The 24,531-nt window shown below is 41.0% G+C and overlaps 11 protein-coding genes across 11 annotated transcripts; 3 read left to right on the top strand and 8 right to left on the bottom strand.

The window, feature by feature from the left end:
• Window positions 1-53: 53 nt before the first annotated feature.
• Window positions 54-680, top strand: LSM04_001454 (uncharacterized protein; the record flags this gene model as incomplete). Its single annotated transcript, XM_067334590.1, has 2 exons — window positions 54-190; window positions 338-680. 2 exons carry the CDS (start codon window positions 54-56, stop codon window positions 678-680), a joined length of 480 nt encoding a protein of 159 aa, XP_067191610.1.
• A 145-nt stretch (window positions 681-825) lies between these two features.
• On the top strand, window positions 826-1,356 carry LSM04_008084 (uncharacterized protein; the record flags this gene model as incomplete). The annotated part of the gene is made up of 2 exons (XM_067334589.1): window positions 826-962; window positions 1,110-1,356. The coding sequence occupies 2 exons, from the start codon at window positions 826-828 to the stop codon at window positions 1,354-1,356; spliced, it is 384 nt and encodes a 127-aa protein (XP_067191813.1).
• Window positions 1,357-1,599: 243 nt separating this feature from the next.
• On the top strand, window positions 1,600-2,125 carry LSM04_001836 (uncharacterized protein; the record flags this gene model as incomplete). Its single annotated transcript, XM_067334588.1, has 2 exons — window positions 1,600-1,736; window positions 1,879-2,125. 2 exons carry the CDS (start codon window positions 1,600-1,602, stop codon window positions 2,123-2,125), a joined length of 384 nt encoding a protein of 127 aa, XP_067191623.1.
• A 603-nt stretch (window positions 2,126-2,728) lies between these two features.
• On the bottom strand, window positions 2,729-4,663 carry LSM04_004610 (uncharacterized protein; the record flags this gene model as incomplete). Its single annotated transcript, XM_067334587.1, has 1 exon — window positions 2,729-4,663. The coding sequence occupies one exon, from the start codon at window positions 4,661-4,663 to the stop codon at window positions 2,729-2,731; it is 1,935 nt and encodes a 644-aa protein (XP_067191717.1).
• A 2,381-nt stretch (window positions 4,664-7,044) lies between these two features.
• LSM04_008254 (TatD family) lies at window positions 7,045-8,538 on the bottom strand (the record flags this gene model as incomplete). The annotated part of the gene is made up of 1 exon (XM_067334586.1): window positions 7,045-8,538. One exon carries the CDS (start codon window positions 8,536-8,538, stop codon window positions 7,045-7,047), a length of 1,494 nt encoding a protein of 497 aa, XP_067191820.1.
• A 1,096-nt stretch (window positions 8,539-9,634) lies between these two features.
• Window positions 9,635-11,029, bottom strand: LSM04_007866 (uncharacterized protein; the record flags this gene model as incomplete). The annotated part of the gene is made up of 1 exon (XM_067334584.1): window positions 9,635-11,029. One exon carries the CDS (start codon window positions 11,027-11,029, stop codon window positions 9,635-9,637), a length of 1,395 nt encoding a protein of 464 aa, XP_067191806.1.
• A 1,070-nt stretch (window positions 11,030-12,099) lies between these two features.
• Window positions 12,100-15,807, bottom strand: LSM04_009648 (Peptidase M14; the record flags this gene model as incomplete). The annotated part of the gene is made up of 1 exon (XM_067334583.1): window positions 12,100-15,807. One exon carries the CDS (start codon window positions 15,805-15,807, stop codon window positions 12,100-12,102), a length of 3,708 nt encoding a protein of 1,235 aa, XP_067191864.1.
• Window positions 15,808-16,540: 733 nt separating this feature from the next.
• LSM04_002835 (uncharacterized protein) lies at window positions 16,541-17,380 on the bottom strand (the record flags this gene model as incomplete). Its single annotated transcript, XM_067334582.1, has 1 exon — window positions 16,541-17,380. One exon carries the CDS (start codon window positions 17,378-17,380, stop codon window positions 16,541-16,543), a length of 840 nt encoding a protein of 279 aa, XP_067191662.1.
• Window positions 17,381-18,595: 1,215 nt separating this feature from the next.
• On the bottom strand, window positions 18,596-20,101 carry LSM04_006070 (uncharacterized protein; the record flags this gene model as incomplete). Its single annotated transcript, XM_067334581.1, has 1 exon — window positions 18,596-20,101. The coding sequence occupies one exon, from the start codon at window positions 20,099-20,101 to the stop codon at window positions 18,596-18,598; it is 1,506 nt and encodes a 501-aa protein (XP_067191761.1).
• A 660-nt stretch (window positions 20,102-20,761) lies between these two features.
• On the bottom strand, window positions 20,762-21,460 carry LSM04_002484 (uncharacterized protein; the record flags this gene model as incomplete). Its single annotated transcript, XM_067334580.1, has 1 exon — window positions 20,762-21,460. The coding sequence occupies one exon, from the start codon at window positions 21,458-21,460 to the stop codon at window positions 20,762-20,764; it is 699 nt and encodes a 232-aa protein (XP_067191647.1).
• Window positions 21,461-22,764: 1,304 nt separating this feature from the next.
• LSM04_003651 (uncharacterized protein) lies at window positions 22,765-24,039 on the bottom strand (the record flags this gene model as incomplete). The annotated part of the gene is made up of 2 exons (XM_067334579.1): window positions 22,765-23,720; window positions 23,784-24,039. 2 exons carry the CDS (start codon window positions 24,037-24,039, stop codon window positions 22,765-22,767), a joined length of 1,212 nt encoding a protein of 403 aa, XP_067191687.1.
• Window positions 24,040-24,531: the final 492 nt, after the last annotated feature.

The raw sequence follows: 24,531 nt of genomic DNA, 5'->3' as shown, positions 1-24,531 counted from the left end.
AAAAAAAAGGTGGGAGGAGTGTGATCAGACTGGGGCGACAATGTTTCTTGCTCATGGGTACATCAAAGTCTGTGATGTTGTGTCATGGTCATCATGTAGTTTCAGGCGGTGCACACATGTGTGTCACGTCAACTGCGAATGCGGACGACGGTGTTTATTATCTTGCTCTCCAGTTTCGTGCGCGACGCCTGTTGGTTTTACGACGCGCGCACTACATAAAAAGAGCTGTTTGTACGGGTCTGCTGTTGTGGTTGAGATGTGTAATGCATGGTTTGTTGCTGACTCATCAGGGCCCCGACGGAGCTAGAGCGCACACAGGATATGCATAACGGGATAGCTGCACGGCGGAGCATCAGACGCACAAGGCGCCGAGCATCACACCACGCGCACCCTTGCTCTGCGGCCCCCTGCTCGCGCACACAGCGGGACGTGCACACGTGCCCACAAGGGACACAGCACACGACCGCCACGCACGCGCTGTCTCGAGGCCGTACGCCCACAGAGAGGGCGCCCTCGAGGTGACAGGACCGCGGCTTTCAAAAAAAAGAGAGGGAGCGGGGGGGAAAAAGAGGGGGAAGAACATTAGGGGGTGGGCCTGCGCGGTGATCAGACGGGGCGTGAAACAACGCTGTTTTCATAGTGTGTCAACGTCCATCTGCGACGGCTTTACATCAGCCTAGGTGTCGATCACTTCACCGCGATGCTGCTAGACAAAGGGGGGAACAAACAAACAAACACACACACATACACATACACATACAAAAAAAAAAAGAAAAAAAAGGTGGGAGGAATGTGATCAGACTGGGGCGACAATGTTTCTTGCTCATGGGTACATCAAAGTCTGTGATGTTGTGTCATGGTCATCATGTAGTTTCAGGCGGTGCACACATGTGTGTCACGTCAACTGCGAATGCGGACGACGGTGTTTATTATCTTGCTCTCCAGTTTCGTGCGCGACGCCTGTTGGTTTTACGACGCGCGCACTACATAAAAAGAGCTGTTTGTACGGGTCTGCTGTTGTGGTTGAGATGTGTAATGCATGGTTTGTTGCTGACTCATCAGGGCCCCGACGGAGCTAGAGCGCACACAGGATATGCATAACGGGATAGCTGCACGGCGGAGCATCAGACGCACAAGGCGCCGAGCATCACACCACGCGCACCCTTGCTCTGCGGCCCCCTGCTCGCGCACACAGCGGGACGTGCACACGTGCCCACAAGGGACACAGCACACGACCGCCACGCACGCGCTGTCTCGAGGCCGTACGCCCACAGAGAGGGCGCCCTCGAGGTGACAGGACCGCGGCTTTCAACAAAAAGAGAGGGAGCGGGGGAAAAAGAGGGGGAAGAACATTAGGGGGTGGGCCTGCGCGGTGATCAGACGGGGCGTGAAACAACGCTGTTTTCATAGTGTGTCAACGTCCATCTGCGACGGCTTTACATCAGCCTAGGTGTCGATCACTTCACCGCGGATGCTGCTAGACAAAGGGGAAAAACAAACAAACAAACACAACACACACATACACATACAAAAAAAAAAAAAAAGAAAGAAAAAGGTGGGAGGAATGTGATCAGACTGGGGCGACAATGTTTCTTGCTCATGGGTACATCAAAGTCTGTGATGTTGTGTCATGGTCATCATGTAGTTTCAGGCGGTGCACGCAGTGTCACGTCAACTGCGAATGCGGACGACGGTGTTTATTATCTTGCTCTCCGTTTCGTGCGCGACGCCTGTTGGTTTTACGACGCGCGCACTACATAAAAGAGCTGTTTGTACGGGTCTGCTGTTGTGGTTGAGATGTGTAATGCATGGTTTGTTGCTGACTCATCAGGGCCCCGACGGAGCTAGAGCGCACACAGGATATGCATAACGGGATAGCTGCACGGCGGAGCATCAGACGCACAAGGCGCCGAGCATCACACCACGCGCACCCTTGCTCTGCGGCCCCCTGCTCGCGCACACAGCGGGACGTGCACACGTGCCCACAAGGGACACAGCACACGACCGCCACGCACGCGCTGTCTCGAGGCCGTACGCCCACAGAGAGGGCGCCCTCGAGGTGACAGGACCGCGGCTTTCAACAAAAAGAGAGGGAGCGGGGGAAAAAGAGGGGGAAGAACATTAGGGGGTGGGCCTGCGCGGTGATCAGACGGGGCGTGAAACAACGCTGTTTTCATAGTGTGTCAACGTCCATCTGCGACGGCTTTACATCAGCCTAGGTGTCGATCACTTCACCGCAGTGCTGCTAGACAAAGGGGGGAACAAACAAACAAACACACACACATACACATACACATACAAAAAAAAAAAAAGAAAAAAAGGTGGGAGGAGTGTGATCAGACTGGGGCGACAATGTTTCTTGCTCATGGGTACATCAAAGTCTGTGATGTTGTGTCATGGTCATCATGTAGTTTCAGGCGGTGCACACATGTGGTTGCAGTTATTCATGGTATTCTTCTTTTTGTGTATCTATCTTCCTTATTCAATGTAGAAGACAGTGGGGAGAAGTTTAGTTTTCTTTTGTTATTTTATTTTGGATGTGGTTTGATATTAGGTTGGAGAAAGAGTTTTTATAAGTTTTATTTTTAACATATATAGAATATTTTTGTTTTAGTATTTATGTTTTGTGAGTTGTTCTCTCTCTTTTTTTTCTTCTTGTTCTTTTCTGTTTCTTGTTGTGGCGGTAACTGAATATTTTGGCTTCCATTTTTTTTTTTTTCATTGCCTCTTAGCTGTCAAGAATATATTCACTACTCATTGCTTTGTCTTGTAGAAACCATAGTGGTTGCCATCGATTGGGATTCTTCTCGTCCAATGTCTCATCGTCAGAGTAAAGTGTAATCTCTTCGTCATGCCAGTCGTCTCGTTGCCATTCAATTCGAAAACGGCACCCAAGTTTTCCCACCTTCTCATTTGCTGTGTCTTCCTCTTCTTCATTTGTGTTTGTTAAACCTTCATCGGAGTCGCCTAGTACTTGAAGAGCAGTTCCAAGGGCATAAACGTCCGTCATCCACAGTCGCAGTTTTTGTCCTACGCCTATTCCGTGTGCCCCCATAGGAACAAATGCGTTGGCATTAGGATCTGTACGAGGAGTTGCTGGTGGTATTTTAGCGATATACGCATTGGCGAGTGTGGATCCCATGTATTGTGTGAGAAAGGCATGCACGGATGCCTCATATGATGTTCCAGTAGTATCTGTTTCTCGCTCTTCATGACGATCATCATGTGGAATGACAATATCCCATCTATTTTCATCTTTTTCATTTTGCTCTGTATATGATGTTCGCTGTTTCGCTGCAATAGCGACAACAAATGTACCGCCCACAGCGGCGTCTGTTATAACGAACGGCTCAAGTGCCTGCACAAGCTGTGGACCTCCACGTGGTGCACCGTTAGGTGTGGCATTCGTCACCCGCGCATATCCGTGTTTTCCCCACACGTAAAGTTTTCCATCGTGCGTGAGAGCTGCAGAGAATGTACCGCGTCCTGCCATAACGCGTGCAATACTTGGCGGTGCTGTGGCAATCACATTGGGTGTGAGTTGTCCATCCCCGCGTGGGGTACGGCCAAAGTGATACACCACTGCGGATGTAAAACAATTAGGATTAGGTGAAGTAGAATTATTATTAGTATTATTATTGTTAGTCGCACTCGTATAGGAGTGCGAAAGATTAGCAACGCGAAGCACAAGTGTGTGTTCATCACCCGCCGCCACCCCAACGAGTTTCTCATTATCTGCACGTGGTGGAAATGCTACACACCGCGGAGTTGCACTGGAACTCGTATTCCCACTCCCGAGTTTCCCATACGCCCCGTCCCCGCATGTGTACACGGCGTCCTGACTGCGGCAGATCATATGTGTACGGCCCACCGCCACCTCCAACACACACACGCGATGTCGCACAAACCATTGAATGAGTGTTGGCACCGACACATTTGTGCGTACTTGTTGCAGTGAGCGCGGGTCAAGGCGTTCGCCGGTGTCGCCGTGGCCCAATTGTCCATATTGCGCCTCACCCCAACTGTACACTTGTCCTTTGGCGTCTAGGGCGAAACTGACATTTCCAGCGGCGTGGACACTGCGAATGTGGGCAAGACCACTCACCGGTGTAAATCCATCTACGGTTGTGCGAACCCCCAATTGATCAAATGTGTTATCACCTGCCGCGAATACCGCACCAGTACTTGTGCAGATGAGTGTATGTTTATTGCCACAGGCAATACTGGTGACGCTTGTGCCCGCTGATAAGAGTTCCTCAATGTGTAGTTTCGTTAATGTTGTTGTGTACTCCGGCACACGGTGACCCAACTGTCCACTGTGATTACTCCCCATTCCATACACTGTAAACTCCATCTTTTTATTCTCATCCTCATCTTCCTCCTTTTCTTTACTGTTCATCGTTCCCGTAGTTTCCCTCTCTGTCGTGGATACAAGTGCAACAATGTGTTTCTGCCCACACGCCACAAGTTTTACAATTAATCGTTGTTTATCAATGCGTTCTAATCCTGCGGCCTCATCATTATTATTACTATTATTATTGCTATTATTACTACTCACCATTGATGGGGCGGGTGGGAGATACACCGGATATCGCAGTGGTGGGCGATTGGGGTTCTCCACCAACTGCGGGGCCTGGAAGTTGTAACTACCCCAGAAGAACATGCGAGAAGGAAAGAAACGTTTACAATGTGTGCTTCTTTTTATGATTTACCTATGAGAAGGATATCGTAATAAGATAATAATTAGAAAAAGAAGAAGAACAAAGAACAAAAGAATAAAAGAAGGTAAATATTAGAAATCAAAAAAAGGGGGTAATGAAAGAAGAAACTAACTAAAAGGAGAGAATATTTGATATCATGATTCATCTGCATTCTCACAATGCAGTACAACTGAATAAAATGATAAGAAAAAAAAGTCTGATCGCCAAAAAAGAAAACAAAAAACAAAAAGGATAAGAATATGAATAATAATAATAATAATAATAATAATAATAATAATAATAATAATAATGATAAAATAATTGATAACACAATACAGTTTCCAGTACTGTGGTTCACAAGCATACTTATTCTCATATAGATATACACGCATGTATTATATACGTCAATATCACTGTTGCAATTTTTTCCTTTATTATTATTACTATTATTATTATTATTATTATTATTATTATTATTATTATTATTATTATTATTATTATTATTATTATTATTATTATTATTATTATTATTATTATTACTAACCTGTGGACATATATTTTATCGTCTGTTTTGTGTTTATCACTAAAATTTCCCAATAGCTATGTAGCAATAGATAGAAATATCCATAGAAAAGAATTGTGCATAAATACTGTTCTGAACCAACACGTTGTATATTCCCATATTCTCAATTGCGAAGGCAAGAGGACCAATAATGGTAAATAATATAGCAATAGAAAAGAACAATGCATAAATTTTTTTATTAAAGGGACCAGTAAATCAACAGAGGCCCATGTTTTTTTTTGTACCTTTCTTTGTTTATCTCCCTTAACTGAGGGAGAAGAAAAAAAAATAGATCTTAGTGTAAAAAAAATAATTCATTGTATATCATCACAGTTCTAAAAAGTACAAAAAAAAAGAATAAAGAAACTGTACGATGTGTTACAGTATAGAAATTAAACATGTATTCATATAGCATATGTGTTTTTGTGTGTCATTTATTGAGGAAAACATTATACAACAAAAAATAAAATAGAAACAAGACACTGAAACTTAAAGAATCATATATATATATATATATCCTTAGGTTAATAGATAACGACTGAAGGAATACAAAATCGTAAATATATATAACCTTCTGGTAAACTCAAGGAGGGGGGGGTGAGCAGCAACAAGTAATAGATTTATTAATAATAACATTATTGGAAGTAGGGGATATTTTAAAAAAAGGTAGGGGCATAATATTTAATAATAATAATAATAATAATAATAATAATAATAATAATAATAAGAAGAAGAAGAAGAAGAAGAACAGTAAAACAATAATTTTTAAAGAAACAAAAAAAAATAATAAGTATATCATCTCAAACGTATAGAAGCAAGATGAATGAAAATAAGAAGGGAAAAAAAATTTATATATAACTATTGATGTTTCCTAACGTATTTATCTTTTCTCTCTCTCTCTCACACACTCTCCCTTTTTTCGTCTCAGTCCACTATTCATAAAAGTATATATTTATATATCCTCTGCAATGTAAGCCTTCTTTTCCATCTGTCAAATGTTGTTGTTGTTCTTTTTTGTTTTTTTTTTTTTTGCTGTATTCGTATTATTCTGCAACAGCCAATACATCGCCTTCAGCACCACTCTCTGCAACGCCAATTCAAAAAGCGGCGGAATGCATTGTGTACATATTGCGATAACTGCCATTATTCCTTCTTTCATTTGGAACTGTCAATCTTGGTGGGACAACCATAGATGGCGATAACGGTAATGATGGGGATAAGGATAAGGAACTTGTTTCTTCTGATTGTGTGGATGCTCTTCTGAGTTCTGGTCGGTGGTAAAAATGAATTAGTGGCATTTAAGAACTTCCTTGTTTTTTTTCTTTGTTTCCTTTTTTTTCCCCTTTATTTCCTATTGATGTATTATTTCTTCTTTTTTCACTCTATCTTTTATTTATGGTATAGATGTATTTATGGATATCGATATATGGATATGTATCTATGGTATTTCTGCAACGTGGTTTCTTTATTTCACTTTCTTCTTTTATGTTACTTTTAGAAAAGTCTTTACACACAACGTGATGTCTTCGGATATACTTCTCTTTACTTCACTTAGTCTATATTTATATTGAAAAGAAGAAGAAGAAAAAAGAGAGAAAGGTAGAAAGCTATTCCATAAGAAAAGAGATACAAATAAGAAACAAATAAAGAAATATACAGAAATAACTAAATAATAAGGAAGAGTAAACGTCAAAAGAAAAAAATACAGAAAGTGTGAGAGAATATATATATATATATATTAATCCTCATTCCCCCTATTCTTCTTCTCTTCCCTTCTTCTTTTCAAAAAAAAGGACCAAATACTTCCGTAAATGCCTCTTCACACCCATTACGCAATCTCTCTTCCATCATTGCTGTTGCACTACTCACAATTTCCCGCAATTCCCGCAATTGCCCACAACCCGCAGAATCCCACACTAATTGCTCCACGCCACACTCCGTCTTGGACGATGTTAATACTTCACTCATTCCTTCTTCCTTTTCCGTTATTTCACCTTCTCTCTTCATTATTCCTATTCCTATTGATGAGGGGTATAATTCACTGGATTGACATTTCAGTAGTGTGTGATGGGCATCCGTTTCTAACAGTACACGTCGCTGCTGCAGCAGGAACGGCAGCGTTTGTGCTGTAAATCCCTTCACACGTAAACTCGTTGTGACCCCAACACCAAAAAACACACGCAGTGGTTCTGTCTTGCGTGTACTTCTCCCAACAACACCAGAAGATGAAGAAGAAAACGTTAAGGATCGCATTTTTGGTTTCTTTCGAATTGACATAACGGACTTTGCAAACTCTAATGTGCCTGTAAAGCCGTGCATCACAATAGCGGGCGGTGTGTGCTCCGCCGGCAGTTCTCGCAGTGTTTCAAGCATTGTGCCAAAACTACGCACACAATGTACAGAAACGGGGCGGTTGTACTGCGCGGCGAGTCGCATTTGGGCAATAAATAAATTGAGTTGAACAGACGGCGGTGGGCCGCGGAGTTTGTCCAGTCCAATTTCACCAACAATGGCATGTGGATAACGGCGTATTTTATCTTCGAGAAGGGCAAGAAGTTCCTCTGCTGTACGTTCTTTCTCTTCTTTTTTCTCTTCTCCCTCTTCTTGTTGTTGTTGTAATAGTGATGGATGGCTACTGCTAGTGGAAAATATATTACCATTATCAGCAGCAGCAGATCCACAACAACGAGGGAAAGAAGAGGCATCTTCTCCTCTTGGGGCATTATTACCATTATTATTATTATTATTATTATTATTATTATTATTATTATTATTATTATTATTATTATTATTATTATTATTATTACTCATAGGATTATCACCACTATTGCTAGTGCTATTCGTATTATCATTAATACTCCGCTTTTCCTTTTCGTCCATTGGATGATCTTCATCCTCTTTTTCTTCTTGTTTGCATGGTACAAACCAGGGGTGAATACCAAATCCAGGAATAATAACTGGACTGAAGTCTTCTAATGTGGCAGGTGTAGTTGTGGTGGCATAGACCCGTACGTTTCCCTCCTTCACGGCGGCTAATCTCTCAATAAGACTCCAATCCTTATCGGGATGAGTACCGCAGAGAACAGCAGATTTAATACCACATGGGAGAGAAAAAGTGTTGTTTTTTATGTTATTATTATTATTATTATTATTATTATTATTATTATTATTATTATTATCGGCAGTGTCTGTTGTTGAAGTTACAGACTTAACGTGACAGTGAGAGTCTGTGAAATACTGAAAACGATCGACAGTCTCAGATGTATCTCCAATCATTATCCTGTTGACAGAAAATAAACCACAAACCGCAAGAAGCATTAGAAGAAGTAAAAAATGGGAAAAAACATGCGAATAATGACGGCACAAATGGAGAAAATATAACAAGGTATCAGATATATATATATCCAGACGTATATTGGCAACCAGTGTCAGCAGCACACAGTCAGACGGTTAATATACATTTCCACATGTATATTATATATATATATATATATATATATATATATATATATATATATGCAGGAATGTATAGTTTGCACTCAGTTCTACCGTTTCGGATCACAAATAGGTAAAACAACAAGAACAGCAGTAGTAGGAACAACAGACGATAGGGTAAAAAGGGGATCACATGTGTAAATTTATGTGTAGTTCTGTCTCCATGTCTTACCCATGTGGGCAGAAAAAAAAAGCGAAAGAAAAAAAAAGCCCAACACCAGAGGCATTTAAAAAACAAACAAAGATCGTGAAACAAATAAAATGCATATATATATCTTCTGAGATACCGTTAATTCTCAAATTGTTACTCCTCTTTTTTTTTTTTTTTTTTTTTTTGGGGGGGGGAGATTGTTACTCTATGTGTTCTTCGCACTCTCTTGACTGCTGCGAGAGAAAAAAGATATATATATATAAACAGAGTTCTGTACTCCACGATATAAACGCAGTGGCTTATTATACTTGTGGCATTCACGCATTGACGACATCTCTTCCTTTTTTTTCTCTCTCTCTCCTACCGTTGTTGCTATAGAATTAACAGGAGATGGAAAACAAAATTAGAAAATCTGTCTACATTGTTCTCCTCTTCATTTCCTTTCAATTTCTCTTTCTCTTGTCCTTTTCTTTTTTTTTTTTAGTTATCTGGTTTGTTGTTTTGCTCTGATTTAAACGTCTGTATGGTAAGGCATTCTTGCATTTTTTGTTTTTTTTTAATTCTTTACTCCTATTTTTCCCTCAGTATTTTCTTCTTTTTCTTTTATAACGTCTTTCTTCTATATAAATGCGTATATATATACCGATGTATTCCTACTCTCTTTCCCTTTCTCTTTCCTTTTTCTTCTTCTTACCTTACTTCACTCTTCCAGAAATAATAATTGCTCTAACTACAAGACTCTGTACGAAGACGCTTTGCATCCGACTCACTCAAACTGTTCCCATCATTTCCCCGTATTTGTTGTTGTTGTTGTTGTTGTTTTGGTTTCCGCCTGGCCACAACGTGATGAACGGGTTGACTGTTCGATGTCTCTGGACTGCGGCCGGCGACCTGTGGTGGAAAGAGGGAGAGGGACATACTGTTACTGTGTTCATTCCACTGAATGGGATTAGTGAGAGACTGCGGCATTGACAACGCCGAGTACTCCGAATCCCCCGGTAAATGCGAAAGATATGGATGTTGTTTTGTTTGCTGTGATGGCGGTTCTTTTTCTTTGCCTTCTCCATCTGCTGTTGTTGTTGTTGTGGCTATTCCACCTCCGTAGAATTCCTGTGCGGTGGGCAACATCTCCGCCTCCTTTGCGGCAAACTGCGCCTGTATGCATTCCCGCAGTTCCCGGTACTTTCCGCCTTTCATCGCCGCCGCGTCCTCCCGCAGTTCCCGCAACTCCGCCACGAGTTCATCGGCAATTGTGCCGGCGGGGAATTTCTCAATTTCCGCTATTGCGATTGTGAAGCGCCGCTCCGCCTCCTCAAAGTCGCCTTCTTTCATATAACAATCGGCCATGCCGTACAAAACGGCGGCGAGTCGCCCATGCGGCACCAGCGCTGGCTGCTCCTGCTGAATGAATCGATACGTGAGGAGTTCACTTTCGTACTCCTTCAGCGCACTGTCAAAGTCCTCCCGCTCCACGTGCAGTTGGGCAATCGCATTATGCACCTCCGCGAGGGAAAGTTGGGTTTCCACGTCCTCCTCGCCCCGCTGCTGCTCCTGTTTTTGGAAACACACCCGGGCCACATCCAAGTTGATAAAACATGTCTTTAACGCCTCCTGGTCCAGTGGCTCTAGTGCAGCCTCTACAGAACTGCGGGATTGCAAGAGACGTAGTTGAGAAAGACCGTAGTCAAGAAAGTACGGTCCGCAGATGGGAGAAGTGGCACCGTTGTTCTTTTCAAAGTGCCGCAGCACACGGTACTGAATATCAAGAGCATCTTCATAGCGGTGTTCATTGTAGTGCTTGAGACCCACCGCACGTGCGGCTAGCGCCTCCTCATCACTAGCGAATAGGGCTATATCTTCATCATCTTCATCTTCATCTTCCTCATCATTACCAATATTATCATCATCCTCAGATGAAGAAGAAGAAACTTCCTTATCGTCTTCTTCTTCCTTTTCTTTTTCGTTGTTGTATTTTGGTTCATTCACGTGGTCGTGTTTTTTATTTTCTTCCTGTTCGCAGTGAAGTGTCTGCCCTGCATCCACCACCTCTACAGTAGTCGATGTTGTGTTAGCGGCATGTGGTGCATTTGAATCCAATTTGGTTTGAGATGATGACTCCATTCCTATTTGTTTGTTTGTTTTTTCTCCTTTCTTTTTATTCTTTTTTTTGTTGTTGTTGTTGTTGCCCCCACCTTCTTTCTTTGTGTAATTGCTTTCCAGCAGCTAGAGCAAGAAAGGGGAAAAAAAAGGAACCAAAGCCCAAATCATAGTCACGTATACAGAGCTTTACCTGAAATGACAATAATTATTATAAGGATAATAATAATAATAATAATAATAATAATAATAATAATAATAATAATAATAATAATAATAATAATAATAATAATAATAATAATAATAATAATAATAATAATAATAATAATAATAATAATAATAATAATAATAATAATAATAATAATAATAATAATAATAATAATAATAATAATAATAATAATAAGGATAATAATAATAGATGAAACCGAATAAAATCTTGGCACAGAGAAAACAAAAAGAAAAAAAAATCGAATAGATTATACAGAAATGATCTCGCATTTTCTTCTCCCCCTCCTTCGTCTTCTTCCACAAATTTCTTTTTTTTTTTATGCCTTAGCTTCACCTCGTTTTTTTTTTTTTTCTTTCTTCTTTTTTTTTCTTTCATTTTATCCCTCTCATTTCATACGGTTAGATATACAAACACGCATACATCTCATATATACTTACATATATTAGATGTGTGTTTGTATATGTGTACGTGTGTGTAGTTGTGTGCATACAAATTACAATCAATGAAAACGCACATATGTTTAGTTAATTATTTATAGAGGCACATACATACACAAAGCAGAGAAAAGACACATAACGGTGTGTCAAGCCTAATTAAAAATAAGAAAACACGAAAGAACGAAAGCGAAAGAAAGAGACAGGCAGATAGATAGATAGAAAAGAACAAGAAGGGAAAAACGAGAGATCATTCAGATCCGTGAAGCCAGATAAAAACGTGGATAGAGGTTCCAAGACCAATGATCAATAAACAAAGCAATAAATTGTCGCGTCGGCTTTGTGAAAACGAACAAACGGTATGAAATAATAATATTAATAATAAAAAGGGAAAAAAAAGGATGTGCGAACATATCCAAGTCCATACAATTTCAATACTGTTTGTAGTTAAACTGCAGGCGATACGCCGGAGGTTTCGCAACGACTGTGTTATTTCCATTTCGCTTCACCTCTCGCAGTGTCCGCTCTATACCACCATAAGCCATAAATTGTGGGGTTCCGTGACTCTCAATACCGCAGTAGTCCAGCAATGCGACCAGACACGCACGACCCACTTCTGCGCTCTGCGAGAGAACACACGGAATCTCAATGTGGCGCAACGGCGAGCGCCGTCTTCTCAGACTCGCCACTCCATCATGCGTGTTTTCACTCTCAATACGCCGTCTCGCCGTACTACCTTGACGCTTAGATGATTGTTGTTGTGATTGTTGTGACTGTGATTGTGTTTGTTGTTGCCGTCGTGGTTTTCCAGAACGAGATCGTGATGGCGCTGGTGTTGAAGTGGATGTAGATATATTATTATTATTATTATTATTATTATTATTATTATTATTATTATTACTATTATTATTCGCCGCAGCATCGCTGCGTGGGTTCACAATTAGACGTCTTCGTATTTCATGAGTAATGGCATAACGCGATTCCCACGTCTCTCCATCGGCGTTTATGCCTGTTGATAAGATTGGACGGTTTGGGCCGGCCAGATCATCACTATTCACACCATCCACGTACATGCAATTGTTTGAAAAGTGTGTTAATTCAACCGTGTAGGAGTGAATAAGACTTCCACCAAATAAAACGCGAGAACTGCCTTCTTTTGACGTCATATGTCCTTTACCAAAACGGCATAGAGAGAAGTTAAATACATCCTTGGCGTGTAGACTCACAATCTTTGGGAAAACCATATTCCAGTGTTGTACAGTCATGGGAAGAAAGTTTCCAAACATAAACCCGCTAGACTGTGAGGCGTGGGAGTGAAAATCCATGTACATAAAGAAACGTTCCTTAAAGGTCTGCTGAAGGTGATCAAACACTTTACGTAGGGCATTCACAGTCGGTTGTGTTTGCGGATTTGGATTGTTATAACAACGATTAAGATTAAAACCGTTTTGATCGAGTCGAGAATGTCCTCGAGCCACTCCATCCGCATTTAACATGGGAACAATATAAAATACGAAATGTTCACGTAAAAGTGCCGCTTGTGGATCACGGGAAAGAAGAAATGAAATAGCACCGTGAATGCCATGCGATGCGGTTACCTCACCAGGGTGTACACGAGCACTGAGTAATATCACTTTTTTACCATTATCGAAGTGTGAATAAGGACCAAGAAGAGTTCGACGTGTAGTTCCACCAACTGCTAAAGCCGCTGCTGCAGTTGTATTACTAGTAGTATTTGTACTAGGTGTATTACATTCCGTTCCACGTCTTTTATTACGTGTTTGTAAACCTTTCGCAGTAGGACTTGTAATGACGAGTAAGTGTAATTTACGTCCATCCTGTGTATAACATAATACACGTTCCTCAAAACGAATTCCAGAAGGACTCATTTTCACTAATTGATGCCAGTGAGAAATATGACAAAGGAGATCCGCATAGGTGTAGGGAACACAGAAAGCAACTTGAATTATATCCGTACTACGTGGGATAATAACAAACGTTAACTCTCCATCAGCATCATTATTAATGGTGCGATATACACACTGTCCTACAGGTGTCCATTGTCGTGGGGAATTCCCAGCACGCCAGACTGGACGCATGCCATTTCGCATATACAATTTCGTATTTGGTTGAATATTAACAATTCGAAGACAAACCGCCGTAAGTGGTTGAACTCCCGCAATAGCAAATCGAAACCACAACCGCTGTTCACATCCTGGTTCCGGTTCCAACCACAAGTTAAACGTTGGCTGATGTGTGGCATTTCGCATACGCTCCACACGGGCCAAATTCCCACCCTCCATATCGGATGAAAAAACAATATTCTCTTCACGAAATCTAAACACACGTTGATGTGAGGGAGCTGCGGTACCAAGAACAATCCCTACTTGTCTTTCCCACATTTCTATAAATCCAGAAACTCCACCCCAGTGTGGAAAACGATGTAGCACATACGCCGCTGCTTGTACAATAGGATGCCACATGGGAGTTAAATATGGCACTACACCATCGCTACCGCAGGGTGGTCCACGATCATCACATGCACAACATGCTAAAATAGTACCTATAACAAATTCCTGTTCAGAGAGCCATCGTTCAGCTTCCTGTTGACTAAGAAATAGTACAGATCCTTTTGGTCGTAGGGTTGACCAAGAGGGTTTACCATTTAACATCCAATGACATGATGATGATTGTTCTACAGACTCTGTTGTACGTGTTCGTTCCTGTGAAACACAAACAATAGGTGATGCCAACCGTCCCCACACTTCTGTTAGAACATTATCGAATTGTTTTTCTTGTTGTTGTTGCTCTTGAGTTTGTCTTTGAATCTGAATTGGCAATTCATAACCCATAAGTCCAATATAATCCAGACAACGAGCAAGGACAAGATTATCCACATACCACATTTTCCTATCCGTATCTAAAAAAAAGGCATTATATAAACTTAACGAACGACAAACAGCATCTGAAAGACCATTTGGTAATACATCTTCTGTACTATGATGACAACGTTGTTTCTCACGCCGTGGGGGCGACGTTGAACGTGGGGCTTCTTTCCAAAACCTTCTTGCTCGAAAACGAGCAGATCGTGGAGTTCGTGAACGTCTCATAGAAGTGCATTCTGCTTCAGATGTCATTTGTGACATTACTTCCAATGTAGAACCACACAAAAGTGAAGAAGCGTTCGTCTCATTACGAAGTGCACTCATAGATGCACTATTTCCCATATATTGTTGTACTGCTTCTTCTTCATCATCTTCATCATATGGTGTTAATTGCTCCGTATCCTCTGTATTACCTGGTGAAAGGATAGAGCCATTAATATCTCCTTGTAGTTGTTGTTGTCGTCGACCTTCTTCTTCCCCTTCTTCTTTTTGTCCTTCTCTGCGGTGTCTTAATTGTTGAGTCCCATTTTCAGTTTCTATATCAAGTCGATCCTCTGCACGGGGAGTTCGAGCTATACTAGAGTTTAAACTAGAGCATTCTGAAGGAACATCATAGCTATTTCTTTCTTGTTCACTAACTACTGTATTACGATTTTTACTTAACTGTGGTGAAGATAATGCTTGTCGTTTTAATTGTGGTACATCTTCTAGGGTATTATTCCTCGTTGTCGCCGTTCCATTATTTCCCCCTACAATGGGTTGTTGTTTAGATGTACACGTGAGATCATATTCCAAATTGGGTGAGTTTGGTAATTCAGTCTGTCCATCAGGATCAGAGTAAAGCCGTTTCAGCAACTCCGCAGTCTCACCAACAGTGTTTGCAACAGTATTATGATCCATAATACCAGAACTACCCCCTTGTCGTCTGGAATGTATAGATTCTCTTCTTTTTCTCATCGAAGAGGGAGATTTGTGCCGGCGAGCACTGGTAACGGCATTAATACCATAGCCACTACTAATTTTTTTACCTATAGTACTACCGTTGCTAGTAATAGTAGCATTAGTAGTAGTAGTAGTAGTAGTATTACTATTATTCTTGACCGGCTTTGTTGCATCTTCAATGGCTGTCTTATTACCATTTCGTAATGGGAGATGCTGTGAGGCTATAGGAGGAACCGCATCTATTCTTGAATGTACTTTCCGAGATTTTGATGTTCCCTGCGTAGGAGAGCTTTTCTCTACTTTAACTGACATTCGTTTCTCACCACTATCTCTCTCTTTTTTTCTTTGGATTTACTCGCTCTATATATCTCCCCTACTATATATATATATATATATATATATATATATATATATATATGGGTATACTTTTATTCGTCTGGTTTTTTTTATTTCTTCTTTATTTGTCTCTTTCGTACTTTCGCACCGGTTCTCTTCTGCTCTTCTTTATTTTGAATCGATTTTCGTGTGTAACTCCTTTGAAACGCACCGCAAACTGGCTCCAGCAGAAGCACACTGTCTATGCGTTAACGTACTTGCAGACGAATATGTATTTATGTGTGTATGGGTACTACACATACTGTGTAACAACACATAAATAAAGGAGAAATAAGAGAAAAAAACAAGAAATGAAAAATGATACCAGAAATAATTGGAGAAAAATCCAATAATACAGAAGTAAAAAGGATACAAACATAAAAAAAAGCCATATACATAATGTTTCGGGAAAGAAAACAGAAAAGAAAAGAAAAAAGAAGAGTTGTAGATATCCAAGCATAAAGAGACAACATATAACTTCATAAATATAAATATATATAACTGTTTTATTTTGTATTTCCCCCTCGCACTCACAAAGAGAAAAAGAGTAAGAGAGACACATTCGACACGCCTCCACCTTTTCTTTATTTCCTACTCCTTCTTCTCTTTCCCCTTTTTCATTTTCCTGCAGCAATAAATATACCACCACCACTCTTTTCTTCTCTTTCTCTCATATAAAGAAAACAGTAATAAAGAGACAAAATCCAATAATGGCGCCCAACACCACCGCCTCCCGCCGCCGTCTGCTGTCAATGCGGCCCAACACACTTTTAATCATCGGCACCCGCTCCGCTATTTGCAGGACGCGGTCCTCCATTCGCATAAATTTCTCCCGCTGCCCTCGCAGTCCCTCCCGCGTCGCCTCCGCCTGCTGCACTATTTGCATCACCCGCCGTTGCGTGTGCCGCAGCGCCGACTGCTCCTCCACCAGCAGCCGCACACCGTCGTGCATCTCCGCATTGCTGTTATTGTTATTTCCAGCAATTGTTCCCGCAACGGCCGGCATTAACTCCGCCCACTCGCGGCGGCGGCGAAAGTCGGCCACAACGCGCTGCACGGCCCGCCGCTTCTCCGCCACGAGTCGCTGGAAGCGGTCGGTGTGTGTGTGGACGGCGGAGGCGGGCGGGAGGCCGCGGGCGGTTTCGGCCATATTGTCGACAATCGACTCAAAGCGCAGCAGGGCGGCCTCCACCTCCGCGCGCTGGCGGTCAAACTCCCGTTGGGCCTCTTCAATTTTGGCAATCGCCGCCAGGCCGTCCGTGGCACTACTGCTATGACTCGCACTGCTGTTGATGTTGATGTGGCTATGGATGTTTGTGTTGAGTGTGTTGCTGCTGATGTTGTTGCTGTTGTTGCTTTTATTATTGCTGCTAGTCTCAAATCCAGGCCCGTTGGAATTGTCGCCTATACGTGCCGTCTTCTCCAGTGCGGTGAGTTGATGCTCAATGAGACTGTCTATATGCCGGGCATCATTCCGCAGTGATTCCCATGCACGTTGCTTACTTTCCATTTCTTCTCGTTCTTATTCTTTATTTAGTATTTCTCTGTTTTTTTTTTCTTTCTTTTTTTTTCGTCGTTGTTTGTTTTAAAGGCAATATATATTTCCACAAGCAGACACAGAGTTACACACTAATCAATACACACCCACACAGGGAGAGAGGGAAGAAAGAGATACTGATACTCTTTTCCACCTCTATAATACTCCTTCTTTGTTTGCAAACTTACTTCAAACCAACAAGTATTTACAACTCCTTGTTTTTGTTCTTTTTTTTCTTTCACTTTGTGAACTTTCTACTTATTCTTCTCGGTTTAGTATTATTTCTGTAATTGAATTGAATACAATTTGTTTCCAAGCACTACTTACACTGCCGGCTGCTGCCCACTTCAGCTCAAGTAGTAGAGATGACACGAAACCCCTATGTTTGGCTTGTATGTATTAATGTATGGAAGTCATAAAGAAGGAAAAAAAAGAAAGGAAAAGAAAAGAGATAACGAAAAAAAATAAAAGAACTTCCTTTTTTTTAAAGGAATATTACTTTATCATGAAGACCATGAAAGGAAATAGTAAAATCATAATAACAATGTTATTATTAACAATTTGACGTCCGAAGACAAGAAGAAAGAACACACACAAAAAAAAGAAGGAACAAGGGCAGCAAGCCATTCAATGCACTCTGTTTAAAATAAAATAAGTGTATACACCTTGGAAAGTGAATTTTATTTCACCAATAATACATTCGTTTCTTCTCTTATATCCTTTTGTAATTGATTTTAGTTGTACGTCTGATAATAGAGACATACATTTATCGTTCTTTTTCTTTTTCGTTCCGTTGTTGTTTTGAATCCCGTTTTTCACTCTCGTAGAGCTACGTACAGGACGCTCTTCGCCTTTACTTCTTCTTTTTTCTTTTTTTTTTCTTCACTACTTCCTTTTCTTTTTCTTTTTGATTACCTTACAGCCGTACTGTTTAGGCTGAAGTGAAGGAAACACACACAAACACAAATAAGGAAAGAAAAAAAAAGCTATAAAAGCAAAACATTAACACGTATCCCATTTGTGTATATATTACCAATTACACACATACACGCACGCAGAGAGAGAGAGAACGAAAGAAAAAAAAGAAAAGGGAGAGAGAGCCCACATAAAAATATGCCGTATTATATATTCTTCATATTGTTCTTTCCAATATATATTTTCTCCTTTTTTTTCTTTCTTTCTTTATTTTTACGCCTGACGACACGTCGCTCTCACAGTTTCTTCACACAACAATCGAAGATACGGTCGCACCACAAAGTCACGATCAAACAACTGCAGCCGATGGGCATCTAAAGATGAAATCACCTGCGGCATCTTTGCAGAGTCGGTTCCAACGTCATAAGTGCGAACATGTCTTAAGTTTCCAGCGGCGTGTTTTGTCTGTTCCATTACTTCAGCGGCGTAGGCAATACAGATCTCATTAAAGGAGGCACTGTGAATAATGGCATGAAAGAAACCAGCTGCCTGATCTCGTGTTAACTCCTCCCGACGACACTCCGCCTCGTGGGCCGCACGTTCTTCTGGTGAAATATCACGTGAAGGGCCAAACACACTTTCTACGGTGCGTTGATTGCGTTGGCGATGGGAATATCCCCACGGATCACCCAACACCGCTGTTGAGCCGGATGGGTATTCCAGAATAGCATCATCATCATCATCATCATCATCATCATCATTATTACTATTATTATTGTTATTATGATCGCCATCGGGAAAGGGAGATGATACGCCTTTTTCACTGGATGGACTGCTACTACTGCTGCTGTTGCCGTTTTGACCATTATGATCTGAATAATGATTATTATTATTACTTGTATGAATACCATTTTTCTGTGTGGCTTTTTTCACGTCTTGTTGTTGTGGTGGTGGTGGTGGTGTTAACCAATCAGACCATACGATTTGAGCCTCAAATTCCTCAGAAATTTCTTCTAAAAACTCCTGTAAATCTCGTCCTGTAACAATACCAGTTGCACTAAATATATGTGGAGGACGACGATAAAGCGCATCTTCTACTACTCGTCGTGCCGTCTCCACTACACGGGGAACAGCAATACGCAATAACGCCTCCACTGAAAATCCACGTTCCGCATCTCTCTTTTCAATATCCTCTTCATTACTCATAGTTTGCGTTAATGGAGCGGCCAAATCCATCTCTTGCTGCATCTTTTCTATAATCGTTTGCATGATAAGGTTTTGAGTACCGCCTGACCACCAGGAGCGAATCTTTGACACCACAGTTCCACCATGAGAACCTTTCTGTTCCTCACGTCTACGTAGTAATGCCACTAATACCAGTGTCATCATCTTCACTACATATAAAGTAATTGTCAGGCTATGTACATGTGCCGCGCTGAGTATTCCTACTACCGTGAGTTTAAAGAGTTCCATCAAACCTGAAAGTTTCACTTCACGGTCTACTGCCACTCGTAATTGATCCTTCACCGCATCAATTCCAAGTGATTTTATCAGAAGACTTTTCGTAATACGTTGGTGGGCACGTGCGGCAATAATACCGCGGTCATAACCTTGAGGGAGATATGCCTCAATAGCGTATTGTACATCGTTACGAGTGAGAAATCGGCTTCCCTGATCACGTTGTGCAAAGTAAGTAGCACCAGCTGCTATTACTAATAGTACTTTACCGACAGATTTCACCTCCTCATCGAAGAGGTCACTGAGGAACTCCTTGTTCATTTGTGTGTATTTTTTTTTTTTAACGTTTTGTTGTGGTTCTTTTTTTTTTCCCTTTTTCTTTTCCGTTTCTTCTTTTGTTGAATACTTTTCGTTTACTTTTCGCTTGCTTGATTGACTTTAATAATGAACAAAAAAAACCGTACGCTGTTAACTTACACACTGATATTTCCTTCTCGTGGCTAGATACTATACCTCACCCCTTCCACTTTGTTTTTTCCTCCTTTCTACCTACGAAAATATATATTTATCACTCTCAGTCTGTGTATATCTTGTGTGTGAAAACAACCCCTAAATATAAGAAAAAAAGAATTTAAAAAAACAAAGTGAACACGACAGTATCTGAGCAATACAAGAGAGGGGGGGGAAAACAATTGAATCTTTTCCCAGTGAGGTGTTTAGGCTCTCTAACAACCACCACCTACAAGATGATCACGAATAAGTCATTCGCACAGAAAGAAGAAAAAAAAAATAAGAAAAACATCAAGAACATCGAAAAGAAAAAAGGAAAAGGAAAACCAAAAAAAAAAACAAATAAAATCAATAAAGTATTTAAACATGTCACATAGCATATTTATCTCTTGTTGTTGTTGTTTTTCTTTTATTTTTTCTTCTTCCTCTTGTTTCTCTTCTTCTTTTCTTTTCCTCTTCTTCCAGTGTGTGTCAGGCACCTAACCCCCGCAGTTTGATATCAAACACCTGCATTGTAAGTGCCCCATCCTGCAGATTTCCCGCCACTTTGTCTGAGGCCACCGGGTGGCGCCGTATTTCACTTTCATCCGCCACTTCAATTGTTAAAATACCACTATTCTCATCCAGCCAGACATTATGTGTACGCTGCACAATTGCCCCACGCGATACTCGTAACTTTCCAGTATTATTATTATTATTATTATTATTATTATTATTATTATTATTATTATTATTATTTTTATTATTGTGTGCGTTAGTTGTTTCCCAATGTGGTCGTAGGGGATAGGTTGGCATTTCCATATCCTGCAATACATCCCTTTTACTCTCCATGACACTTCCTGTCCCCTCACACCTTGTTGCTATTTCTTTCTCCTCTATTGTTTCCACCTCCACCTCCTCGCCGGTTTCAATGGAAATAAGAAAATTATGCCACGGACACCGCAGACACGCCACCTTTCCTGATGTGAGTGTGTCTTCAATGTCCATCACTTCCCCCTCGCCGAGTGGACCAGAGGCGTGATAACACGGACTGTCAATAGCGTACAGCTTACCGCGGTGTAAAAGTACTGTAACAAAGCGGTAGGGGTCCTCCAGCAAAAAGTGCGCACGATTCCGCTGCTGCCGCAGTCGCTCGTACGACCAGCCATCATACATGTGCTGTATTCCCATTGCCCCCTCTCCTACAAATGGGGGGAATGTGTATAGAGCTGTATGTATGTATGTATGTATGCATACATGAGGGAGAGGATGAAAGAGAGAGAAAGAGAAGGATGGAAAGAAAAAAAAAACAAAGTCGTTGTTTTCTTGTTGTTGTAGATATGGAATAGCAACAAAAAGCGGGAATCGTACAATTTCTTATTTTATGTCATTCAATCCTCCTACCTTTCTAAAATAACAACATCTGTTATTCTTAGGCTTTTTTTTATTACTTTTTCGTTTTTGATAATGCTACCCCACTACTCTCTTTCTCTCTCTCTCTCTCTCATTCTTTACTTTGGTGTGGTGACTGCGTATTTCATCACCTAAATACCCGTATTCCTGTACCTAAATACAGGATAAGAAGATAAAAATAAATAAAAAAATAGAAGCAGAAAAGAATCATACATAAAAGGAACAAATAAGGAAAGAATAAAGAGAAACACAATACCATATTCCAAGCACCAAATCACAAAATACAGAGAATAAACGGGCAAAGAAAAGGAGAGAAAAAAAAAAGAAAAGTTTTAAATTTAAATATATACTCCCCACTCCTGTACACAAAAAAAAACAGAAGCACATAAATAAACTTCTCTAATGAGGCGTAATAACTATTCTGTTACTACTACTTCTGCTTATCATGTATCATCGCCCAATAACGAAAGGTGCAATAGAAAAATCGTGATAATAGAAGCTAATGGGGAAAAACAAGAATAATTTATTTTAAGGAGGGTTTAGATGTAAAGATAACTTAAAAGGAAGAGAAAAATGTTTTGCTTTTAGAATAATTAAGAACAAAAGTTTGTATAACGAACAAAAAGAAAAACTATGGAATGTACAAAAAACAAAAAGAACAACCGAAAAATTAATAAGAACTTTCTTTAACGTTGCCTCCTTTTTTTTCCTTTTGATTGTTTTTTTTTTTTGTATTTTTTTCTTCTTCAACTACTACCACTACTTCACAATATTATCACACCACCACTACCACTATTACAAACAAAACATCACACCATGCCGCAGAAGAAGGGAGTTGTTGTTTTTCTTTTAATATATATATAGACGCATTTCTTTTTTTTTTCTTTTTTTCTCCCCCCTAAAATCGCTTTATGCTATAGCTTTGGCCATGCAAAAATGGTCTGCGGTGTGGGCTGCGGGGGAAAAAGAATCCAACAACCAATGTAAAACAAACAAACAAAGAAAAAAAAATTAGACAAAAATTCTTTTTTAAATAACACACTGTCATCGATGGGGGATTTCCACTACGCCCAACCATTCTGTTAGGTGAGTACACGTTGACGTTTACACGTAGCCGCTGCTGCTGCTGCCATAGCGGTTGTTTTCTCACGTGGATCTACAAATATATTACTTCGACTGCAACTGCCGCCCAGTCGTGGGGAACTGTGTCGCATGATGGCATCATCGAGGGCTTTTGCGGCGCGATGAAACATTCCCAACACCTCCGGCAGTCGATAAGAGGCAGCTGTGAGATCGGCCCCTCCTCGCACCGTAACGGTTAACTCCGCTCCTAACATGGTTTCTGTATTGTTATTAGTCTTAGTATTAATATTGGTAGTGGCTTCACTATCATCTCCAGTCGCAAAGGCATCATGGAGGCCGTATCCATTGATAAATGCATGTGATGAGGCGTAGTACCAGAAATTCCGTAATCGTCGCGGTGTTATATTGCGTTGAAGCCTCTCCAGCGTACTTTCCTCCTGCAGAAATCGGCGTACAAGCATGTAGAGAGCGGTAGAGGAAAGACCGCCATGGAAGAGCGAGTTAAGACCCCATTGTTTAAGTGCGGCTTTAGTCACGATGATGAGTTCTCGCGCCCCACGATTTGCCGCAAGCCATGCACTTTGTCGTTGTAAAACATCCACCATATGTGTGAGGTCAGACACGCTAATATCACACACAACACCACTGAATGGATCGCGGATCTTTACCACAGGTACACGGCAGAAGTCGTATACCCTCACAGAGAGTCCATCGTGGGCGAGTCGGTCACTAAGCTGGTAGAGTCGGCGCAGGCGTTTTGCCCGCAGCTCAATCGCCACAGTTGAAGTTGAAGCAACATCATCACTATCATTAGTAGTAGTAGTAGTAGTAGTAGTAGTAGTAGTAGTAGTAGTATCTGTAGAAGTAGTGGATGCAGTTGTTGTTGCTCCTGTTGTTGTAGTAGCAGCAGCAGCAGTGGCATCATCATCTTCAAAGAGAACTGTGAGATCGACATCTGAGGAAGGGATAGAAAGCCCAAGGGCAAAGCCACCGTAGACGAGAACTCATGTTGTAGGACCCCACAGTTCCGCCAAAATGTTCTGCACCCTCGTCATAAGTTCCTGTCGTTGACGTTCCTCCTCTGCGTTAAGTGTAATGCACGAAATAAAGTCCCGCAATTCCATTGAGAGTCCATCCTCTGTTGGTGGATACAATGCGGTTTTACACCACACCGGTTGTACACTCTGAAGTCGTAGCTCTCGACGCAATGCGACTGCTGCGGCTGCTGCTGCTGTTACTGTTTTTGTTGTTACTGTTGTTGTTGATGTTGTCATTCTTGATGTTGGTGTTATTGTTCGTGTTTCTGCGGGTCTTGCGGCTGCACAAGGTGGTCTATATTGGCGGTGGGCGTGTATTCCTCTCTCTATTAGCCACGGGCTTTTCCTTCTGCTGATGTTGCCCACTGACGACGATCATTTTCATAACGCAATGCTGCCCCTACACTGTTTTCCATATCAACCTTTGTTGCTGTCGTTTTTCTTTCTTTTCTTTTCTTTCCTTGTTTACTTTCGCTTTTCTTACGTTGCTGCTTCCCTTCCTTTTCTTTATATCTTGTTTTTTTTCGCTTGTCTCTCTTGTTGCTTCTTGTTTTCTTTTCTTATAAGGTCCTCCAGACAAAGACCAATACACACACCCCTCTATATTTCGTCCTCGTGTTTTTCCACAAAACAGACGCAAACGCAAGAAAAAAAAAGGATAGGGATTCCCCCTCTCGTTTTTTTTCGTGCAGAAAAGAAATAATAATAAGAAATGAATAAGACAAAAGA

The sequence above is a fragment of the Trypanosoma melophagium genome (assembly GCF_022059095.1).
Source record: "Trypanosoma melophagium isolate St. Kilda chromosome Unknown ctg22segment0, whole genome shotgun sequence".
In the NCBI taxonomy this organism is placed as follows: domain Eukaryota; phylum Euglenozoa; class Kinetoplastea; order Trypanosomatida; family Trypanosomatidae; genus Trypanosoma; species Trypanosoma melophagium.
This window is presented reverse-complemented; position numbering and strand designations above follow the sequence as displayed.